Genomic DNA, 27,981 nt, shown 5'->3' on the forward strand with positions numbered 1-27,981 from the left:
ACTGGTTGCCAAGAAACACTAAATTGAAACTCTTCTTCACATCTGTTCTTCTGTTAGTGAACACCAAAGCATCATGGGTCTTAGCAGACATGAATATTCATTAGATGCACACTGAATAGTCATGGCTCCTAAGAGCTTACTTCTTTCACATAAATAGTCATAATAATTCTTTTTAGTTTTCTTCGTAAAAGTAAACTATACAACCATTGCTTTCTAATACTTTCATTTGATGTAATAAATAATAAAAATGGTTTATTTCCAAACATTGTGACCTAATGGTCAAATTATGATGGTTACATTACTTTATATAAAAAGTGAGACAAAAATATAGTGACTAACTGTAAGTAGACTAAATTATTAATTGAATGAATTATAGTTATTACTTGAAAGGAAAATTAATATCACAAATATAAATATATCCAAAGAAGAATAGATAACAGGAATCAGAAAATAGCTATGCTGATCACGTCTGACCTCGGGAAACAATAAATAATAGTTGATGTCGTAGATCAAAATTAGAGTTGAAATAATTATAGCTCTCCCCTTACTCCCCCCCCCCCCCATAAAGTAAACTACAAGCAAAGCAAAGCAAAACAAATTAATGAATTTTCAATGGCGAAGTGTAAATTTTCAGCCGTAAAACTTAATATACTGTACTGTACTATTCAAGTACTTGCACAAGTTAAGTTTTGGATCCCATACTGTTGATAATTAAATACAATATCATGATGAAAACTCATCTGTGCAAACATTCAGTTTATGTTCATAAATTTAACATCATTTTACATAAAGAAATTCTAGTAGCTCACCAAAGCATTCGCAAAGTATCCACTGGTGTTTTTTGACATCATCACGCATGCATGACTTTAGACAATAATTATCCCTGTTGGTAACGACCCCCTCAAACATTACCCCATTTTATGTAATAGCAGTTGTACATGTTGAGACTACTAATCTGAAATAAATTTACACTTTTTTTCCAATGTGGCAATCATTTCCAAAAATAAAGTACATTGCTTTTCTCAAACTTTCATTTACCAACTTTGAATTTATATAAATTTTGTTTTTGATTGGTTATTCTAAATTGTCAGCTCTACTATTCCGACTTGGTGTACTTGAAATTTTCCAGCATAGCTTGCTCCTTGCCTGTGACCTTACACGAGGTCAGATAAAGGCAAAGAATGTGATGCCATATCAGCTGAGACAGTAGATGAAGCATGGAGGAAGGCCCATGTAAGGAAGTGTACAGATATTTATATGTTCTAACTGATCTTTATATACCATGACTAGCAAAGATGGCGTCTAGGTCACCACATTTTTTTGTATATATGTATTAAAATCTGGGAGGTCTCTTCTAGCCCAGCTGTGTTTTCATAACCATAGACTCTGGACAGGGGTTCATTTGAGGGTCTGTCTCTGACACTGATATTAACCGTTCTAGAAAATAAGGTGAAATTCTGGTGTAAAACTGTCAACTGAAAAGACTACATATTCTACTTGATTGAGTCTGATGTATTTATATTTTATATGTCCAAAAAAAAATTGGAATGAAAAATGTATACATGACTACAAATTTTATTCATTTCTTACAAAAATTAGCACAAAAAAAAGTTGCAATATTTGAGTGAACTCAGTCTGAATGCCAGCTTTTCTGTAAAACATACTGAACAACTTCAACAAGACACAATGAAATATGCTGTTAATATGACCAGTGACATTCACAATATTGAAATTGATAACATACAATAAAAAATTAATGTAGACTCTAAAAATTGTATGTTCATTTTATGGATGGATCACGCTGTGTGAGATATGCAACCAGAATTTTTTGATCATTTCATCGGTAGAAATAAAATGTAATGAGACTAGCTATCAAAATAATTGTATGTGACATTTCTGGCATCTCAATAACTTTAACCAGTAATTATCATGATTTGACTTGTAATTAGATATAATTATTTATGTCATTGCCTAATTGTAGAAGTTCTGATAATGTAGTCTGTATTATGATATTACAGTTGTGGTATTATAAATTTTATTTAGGCCAAAAAAAAAAAATTGTTTCTGGTCAGTGCGCACATCACTTAAATACCCTGCGTCAGTCTTTTTTTTTTCGTGTTTGCCCAGTCCATGCAGTCCGCATATCCATGTTGAAACACAAAAATAACACTCCCTACTTCAGTGAAGACAACTGCAGAGTCAATTATGAACAAGCAAATGACATCTGCCCCACATACACAGTTGCTCTAAAGTACTAAATAAAAAGAACAGTAACTGCCATAAATAGTAGATTAAGTGACAGGTTTGTTGAGAATTATAAAAAAAAAAAAGTGTTTTAGACAAACTGTTCTGACCAGAAATAATTCTTTTTATTTTCTTGGCCCTATCAAACTGAAGTTGTGAGGAATTTTTTAATTCTGTGAAAATATTATTTTAATACATCCTGATTTTTATTTTGTATTGCTTGAAGAATTGTCCAATGACAGCTACCCATTTTACCGTATTAGTTTCATTATAACTTTAGATGAAGACCAAATGAAAGAACTCGTACATCGTTCCATTTTTCTGGGTCTCAAGAATGAGTTTGAAATATTGAATGAATTTCCAGAAATGTGTAGAATCTACCCAAATCTTAGAGTTTTTGTCGCAGACACATTTTGCATACTCATGCAGAAAATAAAAATATGAAAACAGAAATTTCCAGATGTCTTTGTAATTTTCACTTCTGGTAATGTAGTAATGTAACAAATACAATAATGTAGTAATGTAACAGATACAATAATGTAGTAATGTAACAGATACAATAATGTAGTAATGTAACAGATACAATAATGTAGTAATGTAACAGATACAATAATGTAGTAATGTAACAGATACAATAATGTAGTAATGTAACAGATACAATAATGTAGTAATGTAACAGATACAATAATGTAGTAATGTAACAGATACAATAATGTAGTAATGTAACAGATACAATAATGTAGTAATGTAACAGATACAATAATGTAGTAATGTAACAGATACAATAATGTAGTAATGTAACAGATACAATAATGTAGTAATGTAACAGATACAATAATGTAGTAATGTAACAGATACAATAATGTAGTAATGTAACAGATACAATAATGTAGTAATGTAACAGATACAATAATGTAGTAATGTAACAGATACAATAATGTAGTAATGTAACAGATACAATAATGTAGTAATGTAACAGATACAATAATGTAGTAATGTAACAGATACAATAATGTAGTAATGTAACAGATACAATAATGTAGTAATGTAACAGATACAATAATGTAGTAATGTAACAGATACAATAATGTAGTAATGTAACAGATACAATAATGTAGTAATGTAACAGATACAATAATGTAGTAATGTAACAGATACAATAATGTAGTAATGTAACAGATACAATAATGTAGTAATGTAACAGATACAATAATGTAGTAATGTAACAGATACAATAATGTAGTAATGTAACAGATACAATAATGTAGTAATGTAACAGATACAATAATGTGCAGTATTTATTATCAGAGAACCAGTTGCAGACAAAAAAAAATGGCAGAATTTTCTAGAAGGAAAAATATCTCAGTAACCAGTATTTGATACTTAATAGTCTATTTAAAATAAAGTGAAGCAGGTTGTTCACGATTAGTGTAAATAAAATAACAAGATAAATGTACAGTTATGCTATACAATGCAAGTATTATAATATACATGTACACTATCACGACAGCCGTTATGAGGTCATGACCTTTTGTTGTCAGTGGTGGTTTAGAAATTGACATCATACAACAGCTTTTCAATGTGTATTCATTATGTTACATTTCATATTTTTTTTATACAATTCTTTAAAAGTGAACATACTGGAATTATACATCTTGGAATAAAATTTCTTTGAGTTGAATTGTGTAAGCAACACTGAAATAATTCCTACACAGTGTTACCATAAAGTCGTGGGGGGTCTGGTATTTTTGTGCATGCAATACTGATCTGACCTTTGGCTTTTGACCTTTGAGGTCAGCATGAGAGTTTACAATATCCATTTCAAATCTCATAAACAGAGAAGACATGCTTGACTGGATAAAATGAAGGTACATCAACAGCAAAGGACATCACACTATTTATGTTATTTGAAATATTAGCATGAATTTCTGGTGGACAGATTAAATAAACTATATGATGATGAATATCTCTGACATACTGAGTTGAAAGATTTTTACTTTGAGTCCCAGGCAAACCATAGACAGTATAAAAGCTTCTCCTCTGTCTATGGACAAACCAAGGATTTAAAGTAAACACTTTCAGAATTGTACTTGTTCTTTTGATTGATAGAAAGTTACAAAGCCTTCAGAGCAAACTGACAAGTTGGAAATGCTAACTTTTTTACTTGTACTCAGCACTTTCCGGCAGAATACTTTCTACAAGCCTTTCTTCATCTGCTTTCAATTACATGTAGCTTGTTCACCACCTCTTCCTGCCTTCTTTGTGTTTAACTATACTGTCTCACCTTTCATGTTACCAAAGGACTATAAAAATATCTGCTGATTGCCCTCACAGAAACCTTCCATGTAACACAGAGGGTGTGATTGGCTGGGTTTACTTGACCATGTAAAACAGAGTTTGTGATTGGCTATATTTACTTGACCATGTAAAACACAGTTTGTGATTGGCTATGTTTACTTGCCCATGTAAAACACAGTTTGTGATTGGTTATATTTACTAGTCAGTCTTATCTGATTTTCATTCAAAACAGAATTTATCTCCATCAATCATGTGATTTCTTTCTGATTTTTTTAGAGGAGAATCCAAGATCTGGAAACCAAAGGTCACCCCAATGACTGCAGAACAGGCTGGTCACCATGCTACACCATATTCTGTATCATTGAAGGCAGACCAACAGGTAACTATTGTCATTTGATCAATTGGTCAGGAAATGATTGATTGATTGATTGATTGATTGATTGATTGATTGATTGATTGATTGATTGATTGATTGATTGATTGATTGATTGATTGATTGGTTGATTTGATTGATTGATTGGTTGATTTGATTGATTGATTGATTGATTTGATTGATTGATAGATAGAATAGATTGATTGATAGAATAGATTGATTGATTGATTGATTGATTAATTGATTGATTGATTGATTGATTGATTGATTGATTGATTGATAAATGGTGCATAGGTTGCTACAATGATTATGGTTCGATCGATCAACAATTCTTAAATGTTCCATGTATTGATTATTGATTATGTCCATAGGTTTAGAATTGATTTATTGATAAAGTGGCAATTTATAGAGTGATCAGATATTGACAGATTATATAATAATTTCTCCAGGATTCATATGGTGCCATTGGAACTGGTCACAATGTAACAGCCAAGCCATTCCCAGGTTCTGGTACAGCTAAAGTGGTTCATCTACAATACAATTCACCTGTTGGACTTTACTCAGCTCAGAATATTGCTGAAACTTTCAAAGGACAAACAGAGGGCTTAATTACTGGTGTAGTGGGAGGAGGGTAAGTGAATGGATGGTATAATCACGATATAGATTTAACTTTGATCGCCAGTGTAGTTGGAGGGTAAGTGGACAGAGGGTTTGATTACTAGTGTAGTGGGGAGGGTAAGTGGACAGAGGGTTTGATTACTAGTGTAGTGGGGAGGGTAAGTGGACAGAGGGTTTGATTACTAGTGTAGTGGGGAGGGTAAGTGGACAGAGGGTTTGATTACTAGTGTAGTGGGGAGGGTAAGTGGACAGTGGGTTTGATTACTTGTGTAGTGGGGAGGGTAAGTGGATGGATAGTTTGCGAATTGCCAAAGAGAATGAAGCGCACAATATTTAATTATACCTTTATACTAATATGTATTTACAATCCCTGCTGTCTTACAATCCCTGCTGTCTTGGCAAACCTTGACATGGTGTCATACTTGTTTACGTTAGTGAGGAAGCAGGCCCCGTTGATACTGGTACTGGATCCTACCAAGCTGTACATGCAGGTGACCAGCCTAGGGGAGGAGGTTATCAGAACCCAGGTTCTCAGTCAAGATCGTTCCAAATGTTGCAGGATATGGTGGATCAAGATGCAGGAGGGTATCCCAGTGGTGGTGGTGGTGGAAGTCCTGCTTATGGTGGTGTTGCTCCCCCTCATGCAGGTAGGTCACTCCCCTTTCATAGAATAGTTTCTCCCAGCAGTGTCGCACTGTTTTCTTCTTAATTATTAAAGTTTTTTTTCAAACAAATTGAAATACAAAAGGTGCCATTTACCTGTGATCAGACATGGTGAACAGTTCTCGTGTTTAAAGGCCCGGGATTCAGTCCCAGGTTCTGACATTAGTGTTATATTAGAGGAGCCATATGGGATAATTCTTTATTCATGATCAATTTTATCAGACAATTGTCTTGTATGTCTAAAATTTAATCCTAATTCCAACTTAGCTATAATGTCACGTTAATGGTTACAACTGACCACTAGAGGGCAGTGTAATCACCTGATACTGTGTGACTCAAACACTCCCACCCCCTCCATTTCTCACGGATTTTTTTGGCAAACGGGCTATTGGGTGTGTACCTATATGTAATGCATACATGGATACTGTGGATAGAACTATTATTGATAAACTATCCAGTGTGTTGAGGTACTCTAGTAGACAAATGAATTTACAACATCTTATAAGATATGAAATCTTGAGATATTTTCTTGGTGTGTTTTATCTTGTCTTCTATTTCTTCTGCTTCTTCTACTTCCAAAAGTCCACTACCCCATGGTAAGTGTGTTGGTGTGGTCTTTCTTTTCTCCACCTAGTCAGTGCTGTGTGTTTGTATTTATACTAGTATCTAGTCATGTGGTCCAATTCGTATGTTACCATGGCATTCTAATTCAATGATCCAGATAAAATAGAAAAGATATTTTCAATTTTTTTTACATACATTTTTGTACGTTTTACTTGTTTCCTCAGCGGAAACATTTTTATTTCATCCTACATTATACATCGACATATACATTGTATGCTGCATGAAATGTTCCATATTGTATTCTATGTATGTAGTTGTGTTGTCTTTCACTTTAGTTTTCTGCAAATATAGTTATGATCATTTTGGAATATAATGAAAGGATTTTTCTTCAAATAGTAGTGAATTTGAAATTGAATTCTTATTATATTCCAAGAATTAGAACTATGAAAACGATAGCGTTATCAAGGGATGATCACATGATGTCACACAAGCTCAGTAAATGAACTTTGTTTGTTTGGGGTGGGAGTGGGGGTGTGGGTGGTGGTGGGAGAGGGGATGAAGGGGGTCTGGTGTCAATGCAATTGCTGAACTTCATTCTCACACTTCTAACCAAGTTTTGAAAACTTTCATGCCTTCAATGATAACAGGTTCTGTATTTACTAATGAGATGTTAATAATTTGATTAAAAATTACTGGTAATATAATATACTGGCTGTATTTTAATGTGTTAGTGTTTTTACAATGCGTCGATCATAGTGACGTGTCCACTACTATGGTTTATAGATTATATAAACGTGTCGATATCACAATTAAGCTTGTGAATGTTCTTTATGAGGAAGGGGTTTGGCGAAAATGAACAAAGTTCATTAATTGAGCTTGTATGACATTGTGTGATCATTCCTAAGAGTACATGATATCTGAAATGTTCTATGTGTCTCTCCTGTTAAAGGGACATACTCTATAACTGAAGGCCATGTTTTCCTATTAAAGGCACATAGTCTATAACTGAGGGCCATGTTTTCTGCAAACTCCAAAATGTTGTATATGTCACTGTGACAATGTCTGCTTTGTTTTAAAAATTCAACATATAGGGAGATGTTTGATTGTTTATTTTCAGACATCATGTACACTAACTTTGGAATGTTGTATTTACTAACTGTCTTGTCCTCTACTAATGTATGCATGTATGTGTTCTTTCAAAACTAAGAGCCTCAATATAGCCCCAGTACAATTCCTTCTACATACACTCCTGGCACCTCGACTGTGACCACCTCAGTTACTCTCCAACCGACCTATCAGAGTGAGGAAAAGTATGCACCTACAAGTTATGGAACAGAAAGAAACAAAGAATATGATAGGTCAGGAGAGGTCCAATCAGAGCCAAGTTATAGGTCACCTGACTCAGGTGTGGATAGAAATGATCAACATGAAAGAATTTTTGGATCAGCAAATCCTGGAGCACAGTCAAGGTCATTCAAAATGCTTCAACAAATGGTGGCTGATGAGGACGGTAGTGATGTGTATGGGGGCAGCGGAGGTAAAACGTCTAGCCATCATCAGCTGTAGTAACAATTATCTCAAATCACAATCCTTTTACATGGAATCCTCTCTCAGTATGATTGATTTATTGAAGCTATTAATTTAGTGAAAATAATACATCATTCATTTATTCATTTTGTCCAAATTCAAGATAATATTTTCCCTGGGAAGTGATAAAGAGTTGACTATATTATCACGGTGTAAAATCACATGACTCTGACCTTTGACATTGATAACAATTTGTAATCTTGCTGAACGCCTTGCCTGTCTAATATCATTATGCCTAAAAAAAAATAATTGTTTGGTTCCGTTTACCCGACCCCACCTAGCTTTTCACTGCCGACCCTAAACTTTTTTTACATACTCGAGAAAAAAATGATAAAATCACAAAAATTGTGAAGTCTCACGAGAAATAGTGGATGCGGAAACTGGCATCAACTTAAAAAGACAAAATAAAACTGTTCTTCCAATTTGTAATGGCTTTACATCTGATAGGAAGGAATAAACAACACAGAGACCATTTGGAAAACAATGGAAAACCTGGACTAGACGCTTACACAGAAAAAAAAATATAATGAAATAAAATAAAATAAAAAATCTACCTACCCCACCTGTTCAAAAATTGAGCGTTATTGGAACCACACAAATTTTTTTATTAGTCCTTATGTCTTTGTTGGTTTAAATCTGTGTTTACGCCACTGCATGTATACATATATTCAAATTGATGTTGCTGCTTGTGCTACTAACTCTGTGCTGTTTATACTACATACACACATTGACAACATACAATTACAATCATGGTACAAGTTACATTACCAGTAATGTTGCATTCAGAAATGGTTTTGGATTTTACTTACAACACTGAGCTTCATAATTGGTGGCTTTGGATGGGTTGCCAGGTGTACTTTGACCAATCACATATCAGCACTCTATGCGGTTTTCATTCCGTCATCCACGGGTTGCTTCATAACACATAATCCTCTTCCTGGTTAACTTTCCTTGTCAGGAACAGACAACTAAATATTACATATTTTCATATTGTGTTAGGAAAAATGAAAACATTTTTTTTGTGATCCTTATTACTATTTTGTATAATACCACTACTGAAGATATGAACCTGAACTCGAAATATTGACTATTTTATTTTCTTCCATAATTAAAATGATATATATAATGATAATTTATTGTAAGTAAAAGAAAATTGGGTGGTGGTGTACTTTTTATTTGCATCGATCCATTCATGCTAGCTACTGATTATGCACAATCCATGAATTTTTGGCATCCATTCAACGTTAAGATGGATGTGTCTCACAAAGTTGTCATGGTGATGACTGTGACTCACAAATAGTTGTCATGGTGATGAATGTGTCTCACAAATAGTTGTCTTGATAATGAATGTGTTTCACAAATATTTGTCATGGTGATGAATGTGTTTCACAAATAGTTGTCATGGTGATGAATGTGTTTCACAAATAGTTGTCATGGTGATGAATGTGTTTCACAAATAGTTGTCATGGTGATGAATTGTTTCACAAATAGTTATTATGGTGTAATTCATACAATATCAATCATAATCGTAAACTCAAAGTAATTTGTAAAGCCTGTGGTGAAAGCCAGCTGAGATGTGAAAACAATCGAAAATTCAAACCATATTGTGTTAATTTTATAATAACTGCAATTAAAAATAAATGAAAATATCCTTTGTTTTAGATTTACAGGTATGTATTTGCAGTTTACACTGTAATTGTATAATTATGCAAGATATTTGGTTTGTTTCTTGTTCATAGCTCCTGCATCAACACCTCCAAGTGGTGGTGGTGGTGGTGGTCCTGGTGGATTCCGCAGTGTAAGACCACCATCAGGTGGTACAGGCATTAGTAACAAACCACCCCAGACAACTCCAATGTGTGAAGGATGTGACCATGGCATTGTGTAAGTAATACATCACACTGTACTCAAAGCACTGTACAATTGTTACCTGTATGAGGGGTAATATGACATCTACTAGTGCCCAAATAAGGCCAGGCAATAAGTGTTTTATAACAATTATTGCCTGGCCTTATTTGGGCAATATGTATTTTATAACACATCACATTGTCAGTCACGTATAATAATACATGATCTCTCTCTGTTTCCTACAGTGGTCCCTTTGTCAGAATCAAAGGCAAGAGTTACCATCCAGAGTGCTTTGTGTGTGCTGACTGCCATTGCAGCCTGAAAAACCAAGGTTTGTACACTCAAACATTACAACTATAGCTTTGTAACTCAAAGCAGAGGTTACGCATGACCAATTTGAAGTGATTTGAAACTTCTTTTATGTACGATAGTGTCAAAACAAAGAGATTGTAGTAAATGTGATTGTATTTCCTGCAAGGATAAGAATTATCTGATGTTAGGGTGTGTCCTGTAGTCTTCCCCACAGCTGTAAGTGTGGGCCTTTCTGTCTTTATAGTGTTACTTGAGCCAGGTACCAAATGATCTTGCAGTCTCATCGATGTATTCTGCATCGCAGTCTGTACATTTTGATATTCAAAAGTCCTATGCAGAAAAGACAAATATTGATGACTCCACTAGGGGGTCAGGGGTCATTTGACCAGATCACTTAATTAGTGTCAGTATGCTGAAGATGTCAGGGAGATTCAGACTGGAGAGATATATAGTTGCTTTAAGGGAAAAGATACCTTTTAATTCATTATGTTTAAATAAAAATTTGGATGTTACACAAGATAAAATGAGTTGGTTTCATTCACTTAACATATCAGTACAGAGCTGGCATCTATCAGAACTTATATGGAAGTGACACATGTGCCTTGATAGCATCTTCTTATCAATGTGTTATTGACTGTTTCTATTGTTATTGTTGTTGAATAGTAATACAAGTAGTCATTGATATGTTTAATGAAAGTTCCCTATCAACTACATTCATTACTTCCACCTAAGTTCTGATCACTGCCAGCTCTGTACTGATATGTGAAAGTGAATACAACTAACACATTTTATCTTGTTTAGCATCCAAGTGTTTATCAAACCTAGTGAATTGACAAGGTATTCTTCCCTTTCATACCAGACTTCAAAAAGACAACTTTTTATTCCTAATAAATAGAATGTTTTATTTACCAGGATACTTTGATGTTGGTGGCAAGCTATACTGTGAACGTGATGCTCGTAGCAAAGTGCAGCCTCCACCCGGGGCTGAGCAAGTTGTTCTGCCTGGACGGTAAGTAATGTTTGTAGAATAATACCCCTCAACATATCCCCCCACCCCAGTCCCCCACCCCGATCCCCCACCCCAGTCAATCAGGGTTTATGAAACCTTAAACTCAGTGAATCACTGTCTCTGAGATACATACATAATCTGTTGATATAAAACGTGTGTCAAAGTGACTCAAAGCGTTCACATTGACGTGAATGTACACTCACATTTTGACAATTTAACAATATTTCATATATGCCAATCAGATTTGACATACTTAGCCACAAGTGTAGGATTGAATCCAGCAATATACAGCTTTATGAACACATGATATTTTATCTATTCATACTGTGTAATATTAGAGTAGAATATGCCAACACACAATATCAGAATTGAGAGTTGACAAATACAGTTGCTTCTCTCCAATAAAGTTTGTGACAGTAAATAATCATCACTACATAATCATGTCAGGTATGTCCATGTAGACCTCAAGTATCTCTGTTTTGAAGCTGAACGTGGGTCTGTTATAAGTAAATACTATAAATGCTGATCTATACATTGAAATATTAAAATACTGTTAGGACTGTTTGTGGAAAAAAGATGCTGTGAAGTAGAAAATCTACATCTAGAAATGTGTAGTAGAAAAAGATTTTAGAAACATTACATGTGGATATTATTAGTAAAGGAGTATGAAAATAGCTTGAATAATTGACTAGTTCTGCTTTCATGGGACTTTTCAAAGATGGTACATGTAGATATTGAACATTCTACTTTTATGATGTGCAAGTTCTACCACTTGTTGTAATTATTCGTTAAAAAGTTCTTAATATGTGTGTGTGTGTGTGTGTGTGTGTGTGTGTGTGTGTGTGTATGTATGTGTGTGTGTGTGTGTGAGTGTGTGTGAGTGAGTGTGTGTGTGTGTGTGTGTGTGTGAGTGAGTGTGTGTATGTATGTGTGTGTATGTACATATGTATGTGTGTGTGTACTTATGTACATGTGTGTGTGTGATTTTATTATAAGTACATTAGTACATGTGTTTAGCATTAGGGTGTTTTGATCACGCTTTTATTGCTACTAGAGAGAGCTGAACTAAGAAAATATCTAAATACTCAGAGCAGATGCTGAAAGAGACCAAATTATGTGGGGTGGGGTGGGGGGCATTAGAATTCAATCACATAGTTTTTATGTCAATAATTAATACTATGTAAACACTTTGTCATTAATATTACACTTGTAAGTGTTCACAGTCTGGTATTTATGGATATTTATAGACTTGGGCTTAGCTCTCTCTAGAATCACCGGAGTTCTATCACTAATGACACTCTATGAATTCTATATGTAATGGCACTGTGTGGTTACCATGGTAATAATAGATGCAAATAGCATTAGAGAAGTGTGATTTTGTAGTCTAAATGATGTACAGTTTATATATTCAATGATTGCCTAGTTCTGAAGTTAGACCACCGTAACTGTTAAACTTTGCTGTCTTTTCATTCCTTTTATGTTTTTGTTTTTTCACGTTTGTACTTCCTATGTGGTTCTACACGTGGTTTCCCTTATTGTGTGAAACACATTTTACCTGCACCTTTCAAACCAATATTTCAAAACCGTCTTTTTAGTATTTTTTAAGTTTTTTTTTTTTTTTCTTCTCATATTTGTATCTCGTAAATTCCACATAAAAAGCCTTCTTTTCTGATTCACTCAGTAGAAAATAATGTTCACACATGCAAGTATCAGTAGACTGATATAGGTACAGTCAGCCATTTTTGTTCTTGCTGATTCTTCTCTTTCTCCCGGTTCTTGTAGGTAAATTCAACAACTATGGCTCGACAGTTTCAAGACAGAACTAGAAAGATAATCCAAGATTGCATCTCAACACACACGGACAACTTTCTGATCTGATCATTTGCAGAGATTTTGCTTTAGTACTTGCATGTGTGAACAATAATAGACACTAAAAAAATGTTTCTGGTTATAGTAAATCTCACTGATGCCACAATATAACAGAATTTAGGCTAAATAAATCCCACTGATGCCACCAATGTAATAGAATTTAGGCTAAATAAATCCCAATGGTGCTACCACTGTTATGTAACAGTAACATTTTTCATGGGATTTTCAACAAAAAAATGAAATTTTCACAATGTTAAGTAGTTAAAACATTTGAATTGGAACCCAGTAATACTGTCTTTTCATGTCTGTTACAATGCATATCTTACTTTGTTAGTGTCAACAGGCATAGCACAATGATCATGGCTTTTACAATATTACAGTGTGTAATTGAGACTCTATTTTCACCCTTAAAGTTAGCGTACAAATGAACGTACATCATTGGGCATGGAAATCAACAACAACAACAACACAGTGTGATAGAAAATGGTTGATTTGATTCTACACAAGAAGCTTGGAACTCAGAATATAGCATTGTGGTGATATTAATTCCAATCATATTTGTATACTGGGCAATACTTCTTGTTTGACGTGATTCCACATACACTAACTTTTTAGTATTTCGTAACGAAACAAAGAACCTACCAGTAAATTTAAAATACAGACTGCCCCCATTTAAGACTTCTTGGCTGACTGTATACAGACTGCACCTATTTAAGAAGTCTTGGCTGACTGTATACTACATCACATTTGGAATAATAATTTTACCACCTGTTCAGTGTATGGAGGCTCTGTCCAGTTGAAATATTTAATAGTTGTAAATTTAGAAGGGCATATGGCAGTTATTTTTTACACCAACACCTCACCACTGATCTGCAGACCATAATACATACAGTGCCAGTGACCCCACGTGACACCTATACAGTACAACTTTCCATAAACTGCAGTGTAAATTACTGTGGATTTGTAATAGATTTGTAACGGTCATTAAAGTAAAAGTACAAATTATGTACTTAAACTTCAATATAAAATTTATTGCCACAGATACAGTTCTGTGTGATATACCTCAAATTCATTTTATCTCGTAAATTAAATCTGTGATCTTGCTATTTTTTAAGCTACTTTTGTACTTGTTTATACTAAATTGTATATGCTATGTACCAAACCCATAAAGTCCTCCTATTTTGTATATGCAAATTTGATATACATTCAACAATGTATACTAAACTGTTATGCAAATTTGATATACATTCAACAATGTATACTAAACATTTATGCAAATTTAGGTGCTGTTTTAAAGTATATAAGTTCTCTATACCACAACATTCATGTATCACTCTACCATTTGAGTGTTGGACACAAACTTTGATCCTAGAATACAAATCTGTATTTTGGTATACTGCAACTCTGTATTTTAGTTACAAAATATCACCCTACCATTTGAGTGTTGGACACAAACTTTGATCCTAGAATACAAATCTGTATTTTGGTATACTGCAACTCTATATTTTAGTTACAAAATATCACCCTACCATTTGAGTGTTGGACACAAACTTTGATCCTAGAATACAAATCTGTATTTTGGTATACTGCAACTCTGTATTTTAGTCACAAAATATCACCCTACCATTTGAGTGTTGGACACAAACTTTAATCCTCGAATACAAATCTGTATTTTGGTATACTGCAAGCCTGTATTTTAGTTACAAAATATCACCCTACCATTTGAGTGTTGGACACAAACTTTAATCCTCGAATACAAATCTGTATTTTGGTATACTGCAAGCCTGTATTTTAGTCACAAAATATCACCCTACCATTTGAGTGTTCGACACAAACTTTGATTCTAGAATACAAATCTGTATTTTGGTATACTGCAAGCCTGTATTTTAGTCACAAAATATCACCCTACCATTTGAGTGTTCGACACAAACTTTGATTCTAGAATACAAATCTGTATTTTGGTATACTGCAAGCCTGTATTTTAGTCACAAAATATCACCTTACCATTTGAATGTTGGACACAAACTTTGACCTTTAATACAGACTGTTTTTCTAACATTATCACAAAGACAATCATACATTTAGTGTGCCATACACAAACTTTGTTCCTAGAGTACAATACTGTATTTTTAAAGTACTACTAAAAATAGTTAAGCTAACATTTGAATGTCAAACCCTTTAGACTTCAACAAGCCAAGACAATGATCCTATGGCCAGTGTATGTTTACTTGTGCAGTAGACAATGATCTTATGGCTAGTGTATGTTTCTAGTGCAATAGATCGATACTTATTTAAAAAATACTTAAAAGAAACAGAATAGATATTTGTGTACAGTAGTTTTTAAGTAAAATGTATATTTTGTCATGTTCTTGTCTATTTAGTGCATTTTAGTATAATAAAATAGCTATGTATTTTAATTTGGAAGTGTTACTGGTAATAAACTTATTTCCTGCTATATTCTTGTGAGTGTGGTTTCGAAAAAACCCATGTCAGTTTTGAATGTACATTTTAAAACCAATCTGAGAGCTGAGTATGAAAGTGTACAAGTAAGGATATGGATTTGTTATTTGGTATAATTGTATCTAGTCTTGTTTACTCTAACTGGTTATAGCGCTGAATGACTGATGTTGATAATACTTGTCTTGTTCACTTGTCCTGCTAACTATAGCACAGTGTTTTTGTTAAGGGTGGTAAGCAGGTAAAATCTACTTGAGTTCCCAGTTATTTTACCAGGGTTCCCTACCAGTGTTTTTGTTAAGGGTGGTAAGCAGGTAAAATCTACCTGAGTTCCCAGTCATTTTACCAGGGTTCCTTACCAGTGTTTTTGTTAGGGGGGGGGGGGGGGGGGGCTATTAGGTAAAATCTACCAGGGCTCCCCTGTCATTTTACCAGGGTTCCCTACCAGTGTTTTTACTAAGGGTGGTAAGTAGGTAATATCTACTGGGGTTCCCATGTCATTTTACCAGGGTTTCCTACCAGTGTTTTTACTAAGGGTGGTAAGTAGGTAAAATCTAATGGGGTTCCCATGTCATTTTACCAGGATCAATCATTTTATTTTTTGATAGTGTTGTAATAGACCCCAACATTAACAATTTAGTCATCAATTTTGTTATATTCTAGTGGTGGAACTTCTCCTGGCCAACGTCCAGCAGCAACTTCTCCAGCCTACCAGCCAAGCCAACCAGCTTATAAACCAACGCAGCATACACCACACCAAACACCAGCTATGGCAGCAGGCCATGGGCGGTAAGTTTACTCACTCATAAATAACCTACTTTTCATTTATTAACAAAAATCAAATTGATATTTTAATGAGGTAGTGAATGGCATTGGTATGACAGAAGTATGGTTGACTGTAACTTTTTTTCATGTTGAGCATGAAGCAACATATTATCAATACAAGATTTTTTTCTTGAAGCATAAGAGTGGAAAACATAATTTCAAACGATGAAAGACAGAATGACATCTGAAAAAATATTATACCACTAGAAATAGATGAATTGTGTTCAAAAGTCATATCCTTGTGACCCCTGGCACTTGGAGATATTCTGTCAGTGGTAATACCTGGATACCCCTTATAGCAAATAAAACTTTGGTGGTAATCTCACTGTAAGAGTAAATATGAGGTAACATTGTCTACTTCTTAATATGTATCTTGTATTTATTTTCTAACTCTGTATACTGTATGTCATCTGGTTATTGTTGCCTTAATTTTAAATGTAAAGGCACAAGTTTTCTTGACAAGTGAAGAAGATATTGTCGCACTGCAGAAAACCAGATTCAACTGGTTGAACCCAGTTCTGAGATAACAAGAAATATGCTGGAGATAACCAGTTTGAACTGGTTGCAACCAGTTACAAAATAACAAACAAATATTGTTACAAAGGGAAGGAACCAGTTGAAACTGGTTGAAACCAGTTCTGAAATAAACAGATTTTCCAAAGTCAAAAAAGAAGAAGATATTATCATGTTCACTGAGAATGATTGAATCACCTGTGTGTGTATTTCACAGTATGAATGTTTCCAACTAAAATATTGACAAATATTGTTTTAAATTTGATGTCCATTAACTGTTCACCACTGGTTAAACATTACTAAAAAAATAAGATTTTAACATACTATTAGTAATTAATGTATTAGTCTTGTAAACCCATTAATCCAGTCTTCATAACACTAGTAAATATGTGATTTGGGAGAGTGAAATTAAGAAAAAATCCAAGAATGTACGGACTTAGAAATTAGGTATAGTTTGGGTGTGGAAGTCACACAACAACATTGCTAAGCAACAAACATGACTTTTTTGACTATGCGACCAAAACCAACATCATGTGTATGTGTAAATACAGGTTTGCATGATACTATTTATGGCATAGTGCAGTTTGCATTTTATAGTGAGGTGGATAACAGTGATTTTTGGCCAGAATTGTTGAGTTTGCACTTTAAGCTGTATTATGTTTAACTTATATGACTTGAGTCTGTAGCACTATTTGTCGATTGTCAGAACAAAAGAAAGAAAATATAAAGCGTTGATGATTAATTTATTATCGCCAAAATAGTCTCTATGTCCTGATACAGTACTGTGCAAAGTGGTAGAGACAATCACATTGTGGGTTAAAATCGCCAAAAAAAAAAGAGATGAGAAGTTTTATCTTTCAGTTGGTCAACTTGCTGTTATGTAGTCTAAAAGGTCCAGGTGTTGGTCTGATTTATGTAACCACTATAAAGTGGAAACTGTTGGTCCGATTTATGTAACCACTATAAAGTGGAAACTCTTGGTCTGATTTATGTAACCACTATAAAGTGGAAGGGATGTCTAGCCTGGATTGTTCAGGCTAACAGTTATGCAGCGATTAAAAATATATGATGTCTTCTAAGTCAGTGTTAGTTTAGATTGGATGAGTGGGTTTACATTGACTTTAATAGTTGTATAGTTTGTGGATCGTGGTACAAATCATGTTATGTCATTGTCTGTTAGTTTGCACCAGGTGTCAGAGATGTACGCCACATATGTTTCACAATTGCACTGAATGTCTGTGAATGTTTGCATCATTATAATACATGTCAATTTGTTACATTGTCTTGAGAGCACAGAAGTCATATGTTTATCATGTGATAGACCAACATCACATATGCAGCACCACTTTACAACCAACCACTTCTGTGCCAATGTTTTTTATATAAAGTAAAACTTTCTAGATTTCTGTAATTTTTTGCCACGTCTCAACTTGATTTTAGTGAAAATTTTCTGAAATGCCGTTTATTAGTCTATTTGTGTGAGATTTTGGGATAAAAAGGATTATAAAAACAAGAAAATCCCAGAATTTTGATCACAGGATTTATGCAAGCTTTGCAGTAGGGAAAGGGCTAATACTGTACTGAATAATATTATGGGAAATATTGATGTAATATAATAGCATTGAGAAGATCTTCCCTATAATTTGCATACCATTTGTGAAATATATTGTGAATATTTACATATATTTGCATGACAATTATGCAAATAACCTTGCTGCAAGTTTTCCAAATGTAGGGGAAATCATATTTTTTCTACACATGTAAAATGTACTGTATTTTTTATAAATTTGCATAAATTCACTTTGTAGTTTTCATGCAAATGAGCAAACAAGTCTTTTGCATATCATTTTTATACAGATTGTAGCAGTATTTTCTCTTACTCTCTTGTGAAATATATTATCATATTCCAAGTATTTACATAAATTTACATATGCAAATGACCTAATTAAGCATATCATTTGCATACCATATGTAGTGAAAAATCATATGCATTGCTTGTCACTTGCATGTATGATAATTTATTTTGAGTACCAGTTCATACAAGTAAACCAAAAAATTAGCAAAAAAACTCACAAAAAGACTCATTTAAAGTTAAAAACAATCCATCAAAAACCTTTCCCACGGAAATATAGAGTGTTACTGATTTGTTGTAGGAATTAAGATGTTTTGAGGGTGGATTTTAGGTTGCTATTGATAAGATTAAATGGAAAAGATAGATGTACAGTAGAAGTTAAAGGAATACTGACGGAGTGAACTACAAATGAAGTCTACCTGTACATACTGTCTACACAGCAGACATCACAAATAGTTATTACTGTACAGATATTGAATATATTATTAATGTTATATTTCACTTTCCAGCATTATCTATCTATGTATCCCATAATTATCTATGTATCCCATAATTATCTGTGTATCCCATAATTATCATTTTCATCAATTTAGTTCTTTTTCCCTAGATTGGTCTTTCTAGTCATTCCACAATCTTCAAAGAAAAAACTGTAATACGATGTCACATGTCAAGAATTTCACCAGAAATCAGAATCATCAAATCCTATGTTTTATGTGTGTATTCTAGTCTATATTCTTTTTTTCTTCTCACTGTGTGTGTACGACATGTGTTACTTGGTTATCTCCATCCTAAGGTCAACTGCGGCAGAAATACAGAGTATACGTCCGGCTTTCAAATCCTCATCACAACCTGACCCCAATGAAGTTATAGCAAGAGCTCTCAGTCAAAATCCAGACGCTACCAAAGAGTAGGTGTCCATGGTATTCAAATCTTTCATGAGCTAAACAAAAATATCTACGCCTTCCTTGCTTTAAGTTGAATACATGATTTAGCCATTACCCCCTTTGCTTCAAAACTTCTGTGAACATTAACCAAGCTGCAAAAAAAAAAAAAATGAATACACACGGTTCATAGGAACCTTCTATCAAACCATTCATACAGTTAGTCTGTAAGGTTCAGTCATTGGTCCATTTATGTAACCACTTGGTGTGAGCGTAATATATAAGCGGAGAACATCTGTATCTTTCAAACTATCGTACAGTGTGTTCGGTTCAGAATCAATCATCAAAACCATGTATGGTGGTTCATTACATTGTATGATAATTTCTAATGTGAGATCACATAAGGTTTTACATTCCAGTCACAATACAAATATGTTGATATACATTGTGTAAAATACTTAGTGACTGTGATTATCTCCTGTTATGCTCAATGCTGTCTGTTTTTTTTCTGGTTTTTTTTTTTTGCGGCTTGATTAATTTTCAGCATATTGTAATTTGTAAATTGTTTCAGAAATTGTTCTCCCTACCCAATTATTTGTACCACACTGGAAGAAAAGTTTTGAAACTATTTTGTTCACGTCAGAAAAATAAACTTTACTGATTTGTTGACAATTAATTACATGAGCTCTTTTAACAACTAAACTTCAGTAATTTAAATTGAGATGTAGTCAATAAAGCATCCATTCTTACAATGAAATTTGATAAAACTTATTACAACTATGAATTGGGTGCCTGTACTTACTTCTAGGTTTCTTATTGTATTCAGTCAGTCAGTCAGTCAGTCAGTCAGTCAGTGAGCCTAGTCAGTTAGTCAGTCAGTCAGTCAATCAGTCTGTTGGTCGGTCAGCCAGTCAGTCAGTCAGTCAGTGAGCCCAGTCAGTCAGTCAGTCAGTCAGTCAGTCAGTCAGTCAGTCAGTCAGTCAGTCAAAAATAAAAATGTAAAACAAAAGTTTAAAAAAAGTAAGTGCATATTGATGATACTATCCATTCATTATCAAATTTCAACATGCTGAATGGCAATTCAAATCCAAAGGAAACTTTGAACCATATATTTTAGTAAATTTCCTGAATTTCAGCAGTGAACAAGTTTTTAACTGTCAGTAATGAAACTGTAACAGGTTGAAATAATGATGGTAATCAGGCCTTCTTAAATGAAAATTATTATTATGGCACTTGTATTGAGAATTTTAGCGACAGAAAAAGTTAAATTTGAAACTTTATTGTCACTTGCTATCAAAATGTTGCATTCTTATCTGCTTTTTCTCTAGCTAGCCTCGCATAATCTATAAATGTACCAGTTTTCCAAAAGCTCATGGATAGAAGAGTAGACAGCTCAAGCCCTTCAAATGACTTCAGAATGTTTGAATATTTTCTTTATTTTACATAGTATCAATTGTTTTGTTCACACGTTGTTGTATCTCAGGTACTTCTAAGTTTATACATGCTATTCTTGTCACCAGACACCACTCTGGAATTATTCATAAAAATTGTTGTTTCATAAATGGCTCAAGTCTTCCTTTTATAAAATAACACAGAAAATAACAAAACTTTCCATTGTGCAATGCTAAAAATGTTATATCAAATACTATACTGTACTATATCCAATGTAGAATGTACTATATCAAATATAATAAGACAAAAAACAAAATAAATGTAATGAGACAAAAACCAAAATAAATCTAATATCAGAAGAAATATCACTTGTATAAAACATCCAAGAAGTCAACCATAGCCTGACAGCAATTTCTCAAAGTGAAAAGTTGTTGTCTGTTAGATACGTTTGCACTTACTGGTACTATGACTTCAAACCTACCTGAATTATTGTTCTGAAAGCCTTTCCATGGCCATGTGAATTAGACTGTGAAGTCTTCAAACAAGCTCTATACCCATTCAAATCTGCCCATGCTGTTTAACCATATGAATTTGACTGCTTCCAGTGAGCTCTATGCCCAGTAAATTCTACCTACTGTCTCTGACCATGTGAATTTGACCTCTTCTAGCAACCTCTATCATGCCAAGTTAAATCTGTCCACTGTCATAACTGCCAAAAGTGACTTTGCCTTCTCCATATTTTCATTTCACTTTGGTGTTTGTGTCCTCTAACGTGACTTCTTCCACTCTGATTAGCATTCATGGCATCAAACCAATATTCACGCAAACACAGACAGCATCAAGTTTGGATTCACGTAGTCCACTTAGCAGTCCAGCAGGATCCTTCGACTCAGGGTAAAAATGGCTTCCTTATCATTCATGTGTATACACGTACTTAGATGACTAATCCAGCATGGTTTGGACAGCAACAAATTTACCGTCTACAATTAACTATAAAACAGGGAGTCTATGTTATTTATTGTTGTTTACATTTCCTCCTGTATGTTTTGTATTTGTACTTTGTGTTATGTTTGACCTCAAAAAATGAATATTAAAACAATATGTCTATGATATAGAAACTGTAGGACAGACTCATTTGCAATTAGAAACCCCACATCAGAGTTTAACTCATTTGCAGTTGAAAACCCCACATCAGAGTTAAGTCATTTGCAGTTAGAAACCCCACATCGGAGTTAAGTCATATGGATATAGAACCCCTACATCAGAGTTTAACTCATTTGCATATAGAAACCCTGTCAGCTATTTGCATATAGGAACTGTACAGTCTCAAGTTAACAATACTGTATCAGAGATTGGATATTTATTTCTAAGAATGACTCATCTCACAAATGTTATTATCCATTTTATTTGAGTAAAAATGTCAACTAGTTAAAGACAATATAACAAGAATGCATTTGAATCATGTAAAAGGATAGAATTGTTGACATATTATCAGAAGTCAAGTTTTTGTTAGTCTAAAACACCATTTCTTGAGCCACGACTACAAGCAGCTGTTGTTAAAGGAAAATTGAAGTCTGTGAGAGAACAAATCAAAATTGAGAAAGAGGAATAACTCAGATTTTAATTTGAGATGTGATGATTAAATGTCTGATAAATTTCTGTCACACTTGAGTATCAAGAAAGGAAAAGAAGATAAACACATTCTACAGGTAAAAAAAACCCGATCTTGTCATCAGCAGGCGCTCAATCCTTCTGTTTGCTTTCATTCCATACCACTTCTCTGCTTTCTTCTGTTCTGTATACACACTCTATTCTCATCATGAATCTTTTATCAAAGTGACCAAACCTGATATCTATATTACAACAATTGTGATTTGTCATCTGAACACCTTCATCTCAAGATTCTATGATATCAACCAATCACTCAACAGATATTATAGACTGTTAGATACTTTGTGTTGTTCAGCCCGATGAGTGGTGCTGACTGATAGCGTGGCACAAATGTCTATATCTTGCAGACTACAGCTATTAGGATGTGAGGAAGTAGTGAAGTCAAAAACGAATTGATAGATGTGAAAAACAGTTAATTTTTCCTGGTGTTAACATTAGATATTACATGGATAAAACATAGCAATATTGTTAGATTTTGGTTTAGTTCAGGCAAGTTTTCAAGAATATACATCAAAAATAGGGGAATAAGTTATAAAAAATTTTAATTTGCGTACATCAGAAAAACTCATCCATTATTCAAAATTTAAAGTTACATACAACATAGTTTTGAGTTGTCTCTTTATTTTACAAATCACTTTTATTGAATGTATCCATTTGTTGTCAGCAATCCAAGTGTTTATGTCTTAATATTTAATTCATTTGTTATGTTCTTGTGTCTATGGTTACATAATTTGTGCTGCCATGTTCATAAGTCCATTGTTGTGATTGTACAAGTTTTCTTATTCAGCATGTTGCTGTCCATTCATCAATAAATGTAGCAAATATACCATATTTGGAATGTTGCTGCCCATATATGGATGATCATAGAAAACATCCACATTTGGAATTATGCTGCCCATATATGGATAATCTTAGTGAGGTCTTTCCTATATTTGGAATGCTACTACCCATATATAGATAATCTTAATGAAGTCCTTTCCATATTTGGAATGCTACTGTCCATATATGGGTGATCCTTGAAGCTTCCCATATTTGGAATGGTACTCTCCATAGTAAAAAGTTTTCCTTTTTAGGAATGTTTGTTTCCATATATAGATAAACATATTGCAGTAAAGCTTTGCATCCCTGGTAAAATGTAATAGCATGTCCAGATCTGAAATACAAATTTAGATTTTATTTTGAAAACTGTTGTAAAATCCTATTTCTGGACCATGACAAAGTTTTCAGATCAACACTGCATGTAATTTTAACCACAAAAATTAGAAGAAAGTACAAATTTGACAAATTCTTGGCCAGAATATTTTATTTTTTTGCCATTTGAAAGTATTGTCTTGCACTCCTGCTATTTTAGATACCACTCGCCGGACGTGTGCTTTCTAAAAGCTACAGTGGATTTAAAAATACCGTTCATTGGTTCTAATTGATATAACCACACAGAAATTAATAAGAAACTGCATATGCTACTCTTTTGATAGCAAGGTCACAATTTATTATTACTACAAGTAATCTGAATGAAATAAACCATTTAAATGTACTGCAACATGATGTTTGATGTCTGCATTTGATGTCTATGCCACGGTGGTATGTAAAGTTATTTCATTTACACAAATGTCACAAGAAACTGTATTCATTCAATTTTGCCATCTTAAAGTGTAGCATGCGTAGTTTCTTATTGGTTTTTGCATGGTTGTATCCAACAGAGCCAATGAACAGTATTTTGAAATCTGCTGTAGTAATGAAAATAACTAATAACAGTGTGACCAGTAACAGTTGTGAATATTTCTTCATCATGTTGATATAATATGCATGTTATGTCCAAGACCCCTACTTCCCAACTTGTGTGATATTATTATTTTTTTTCAATTTAGCTTTGTACTTTAAAACAAACCCAGCCCCCCAATTTGACATTACTTGAACTAGCTGACTTTCCTGTAATACACCTGCTTGCTTACTGTTGCATGTTCTTCCTGTTTGTTTGTTTGTGCTATCAGGTTGTCAACTCCACTAAGCCCAGATGAAAGGATAACCCAGGCCCTTCAAGCCCAGGGTGACATTGTAGTGTAAGCAGCAAAAGTGACAACATAAATATCATAAAATGTATCGTCCACATTTTATGTCTCATGAAATCACGTCATTGTTGCGCTTTCACTCTTAAATAACGCTTTCAAATTGTCAAAATCTGTAACAAAATTTCATCCTATGTGCAAACCTAAAGTGTAAAAACATATCACAAACATTTTGTCTTTTCTGTCCCTGTAGACCAACCCTCTCACCCCTGTGAACCTGAAATTTTGGTATATTCTCATTCTTTTGAGTGATAATACAGACTGTTTTAGAGGTAAAGAGGGGTGAATGGGTTGTTTAGGATGTGTTCGGTATTTCTCTCATTCATATATGTATACCAACATTCTCCTGTAGTGTATCCATTTTGTTTTCAAATAATATATCTTTGAAAGATTTAACATTTCTAAGGTAACAGTGTAGCTGATATTCTCTGTTCCTTTCATCATCTTTTCACCCATTTTGTAAATAACCAGTTTATTGAGTGCATGGCATTTAGGTCGTACTATAAAATGGGCAAAATACTATATCTAACACCATGATGTCATATTAAGGGTGCATAGTCCAGAAATGTGGCCTTCTTTCATTGGATGTTGTAGTTTTCATTAAAAAGTGATTTCAGAGTTTTTGTTAAAGTTTGGGAACACTGGTGAATGAGAGGCAAAATCCTTGTAAAATTTGCTAACATTCCTAGTCTGTTTTACGGCACAAGTAAGATATCCATGGAAACCTGGAAATTTCTGGATTAAAGCTCTTTAATAATAGCATGATGTAATGATATCTTTTCTTATCTATATTTTTCTTTAATTTTTCTCTTTTAGTCCTGCCAGTTTATAATACTCACTTCATTTTATTTCTTTTTAATAAATCATGTTCTTGTCTTCTATGTTTACTTTGGAATTGTGTGGCAGATCAGTAGATCTATCAGGAACAATTTTGGACTTCCAACTCAAAAAATTAAATGCTGTCTGATCATTTTGGAAAAACATTTGCGTAATGCCCTTCCCCTCCCCATCACCAAAAAAAAAGGGGGGGGGGGGTTACACAAATTTGAAACATTTAGACAGTTTTATAGTCAGTTTTGAGCAGTAAGTTTTAGATGTTCCTTCGTTCCTTCTTTCTTTGTCAAGGTACTTTACTGAATGATCCAGACTTTACCGACTCCAAATAGTGAAGGCATCACATAAAATGTTATGCCACACAAATTTAGGACTTCAATAAATATGTATATCCTTGCTTACTTCTGACTTGTCTAAATTATTTGAGAACAAGAAAATGCTTAACTTTCTAAAAAAAAAATATGACACAATATGGAAGAATTTATGCACTTTCAACAAACCTTTTTTGAGATTCTAGCTGACTGTACCAATAATAGTGAGATATACATATTGAGAAGTGACGTAAAAAAACTGTTCTCAAACAGTTTCCTGTGTTGGTTGAAACTAATGCCTGAAAATAGGAACATCAGTGTCCAACTTTTTTTTAATTTTTGAACTGTGAGGGCAGGCTGTTGGTACAACAATTTCAAAACTGAAGTGATGGATTTACTATACTGGAATGCCGCACAATATTCAAAGCTAATGTCTTCTTTCCTTTCTAGTGAACATTCATTGCATTTCTGTATTTGTGCATTTTTTCTCATCCTGCATCTCTATGCTTTTTCTGTTTCTGCTTCTCTAGCTCTGGAGGTGTAAAAGTTACTTTTGAACCAACTGATACACGGAAATCCTATAGGTAACTTTCTTGTAAGCGTACATTTGCCACTGCAGTTCTGGTTGTAACACATAAAAACAAAAGGAATGTTATACGAAATATCTGGTCGTAGAGGGCGCTGTCATCCAAACTTCGATAGATGCCACTGTGTGAACAAAAATGTTATGTAGTCTATTAGACAACTATTGTGTGTTTATAAAAAAAAGTTTGTGTTCAAAAAATGTATGTGTAGTGTTATTTTCTTAGACAAAAAAAAGAGAATAACTTGTACCATTTTATATGTGTTCACTTTCTGTTTTAGGTTTAAGTTTGATATGCGTTTTAACTAACAGCACCCAGTGTTCATTGGCTGCTAAGCGGTCAAAGGTCAATGTATAAAGCTGCAATGATGATTGGCTGCTGACAAGTTAATATCACAACTGCAATGGCATATAATGAAATTTATTAACCTGTTACAAAATTGTTTCTAGGACTTCCTGCTGAACAGAATCATTAAAATACTTAGCAGCCCTTCAGGTCAAAGGTCATAGGTCATGTCATCCTTACTAAGCATGAACATTTTGAACATGCTAACATACATTTGTAAGGCAAAGTCAAATGTTTTTTGATGTACATTTATTGTGGTATATAAGCGAAAAAGTTTTGTACACAAATATTGAGGTCCAATATATTGCTATAGTTACTGACATTGTTATGATCAATGGTTGCCAAAGTCTGCAAATTTGCAGAAAACTTTGAAAATTTCCCAACAAAATAAAGATTTGCAGTCTTTTCTTTTGATGTAAATATATTGACATGTTTCAGTTGTGTTTGTGAATTATGATCAATTTGGATTTATGGAATTCCGGTTAAAATTTCATAAATAAATTTGATGCTTTACTTTCTGATTAGACAATCAGCCCAACTTTTATATGGGGGGGGGGGGGGGGGGGCTAGTCTTAGAAGGGAGGAGGGGGGTAGTCTTATAAGAAGTTGATAGCTTGATTAGCTACTATGGTGTGACAGTAACAATACAGTGTTTTTTTTACTCCGCCTAGTTAAAGTGGTAACTTCTAATGTTTAAAACTGTAATGTCACTAATTTTCACCAAAAAAAATACTCTCATCATTTAGTCAAGATTATGCTCCTTCTAAGTGAAATGTACAACAAAAATAAAAGACAAATTGTTGAAAAGAGCAAATCTTTAAATAAAATGTGTTATTTGAAATCTTTAATAAGAGGACAAAAGATA

General features: G+C 33.7%; 1 protein-coding gene across 8 annotated transcripts in view; it reads left to right on the forward strand.

Annotated features, from left to right (window-relative positions):
* The window catches only part of LOC144452143 (PDZ and LIM domain protein 5-like), a 54,347-nt gene that overhangs the window by 16,718 nt on the left and 9,648 nt on the right, over positions 1 to 27,981 (forward strand). Inside the window, exons 3-14 of one of the 8 annotated variants that reach the window (XM_078143173.1) lie at positions 4,819 to 4,921; positions 5,365 to 5,546; positions 5,969 to 6,180; positions 7,968 to 8,297; positions 10,087 to 10,231; positions 10,441 to 10,526; positions 11,420 to 11,516; positions 16,506 to 16,631; positions 19,826 to 19,939; positions 22,101 to 22,199; positions 24,968 to 25,036; positions 26,718 to 26,771. In XM_078143173.1, the coding sequence (XP_077999299.1) occupies positions 4,819 to 4,921; positions 5,365 to 5,546; positions 5,969 to 6,180; positions 7,968 to 8,297; positions 10,087 to 10,231; positions 10,441 to 10,526; positions 11,420 to 11,516; positions 16,506 to 16,631; positions 19,826 to 19,939; positions 22,101 to 22,199; positions 24,968 to 25,036; positions 26,718 to 26,771 (1,617 nt within the window). The remainder of the gene's footprint in view (positions 1 to 4,818; positions 4,922 to 5,364; positions 5,547 to 5,968; positions 6,181 to 7,967; positions 8,298 to 10,086; positions 10,232 to 10,440; positions 10,527 to 11,419; positions 11,517 to 16,505; positions 16,632 to 19,825; positions 19,940 to 22,100; positions 22,200 to 24,967; positions 25,037 to 26,717; positions 26,772 to 27,981) is intronic. The other 7 variants (XM_078143174.1, XM_078143175.1, XM_078143176.1 and 4 more) reach the window with 7 other exon arrangements.

The sequence above is a fragment of the Glandiceps talaboti genome, chromosome 22 (genome assembly GCF_964340395.1).
Source record: "Glandiceps talaboti chromosome 22, keGlaTala1.1, whole genome shotgun sequence".
Taxonomy (NCBI): domain Eukaryota; kingdom Metazoa; phylum Hemichordata; class Enteropneusta; family Spengelidae; genus Glandiceps; species Glandiceps talaboti.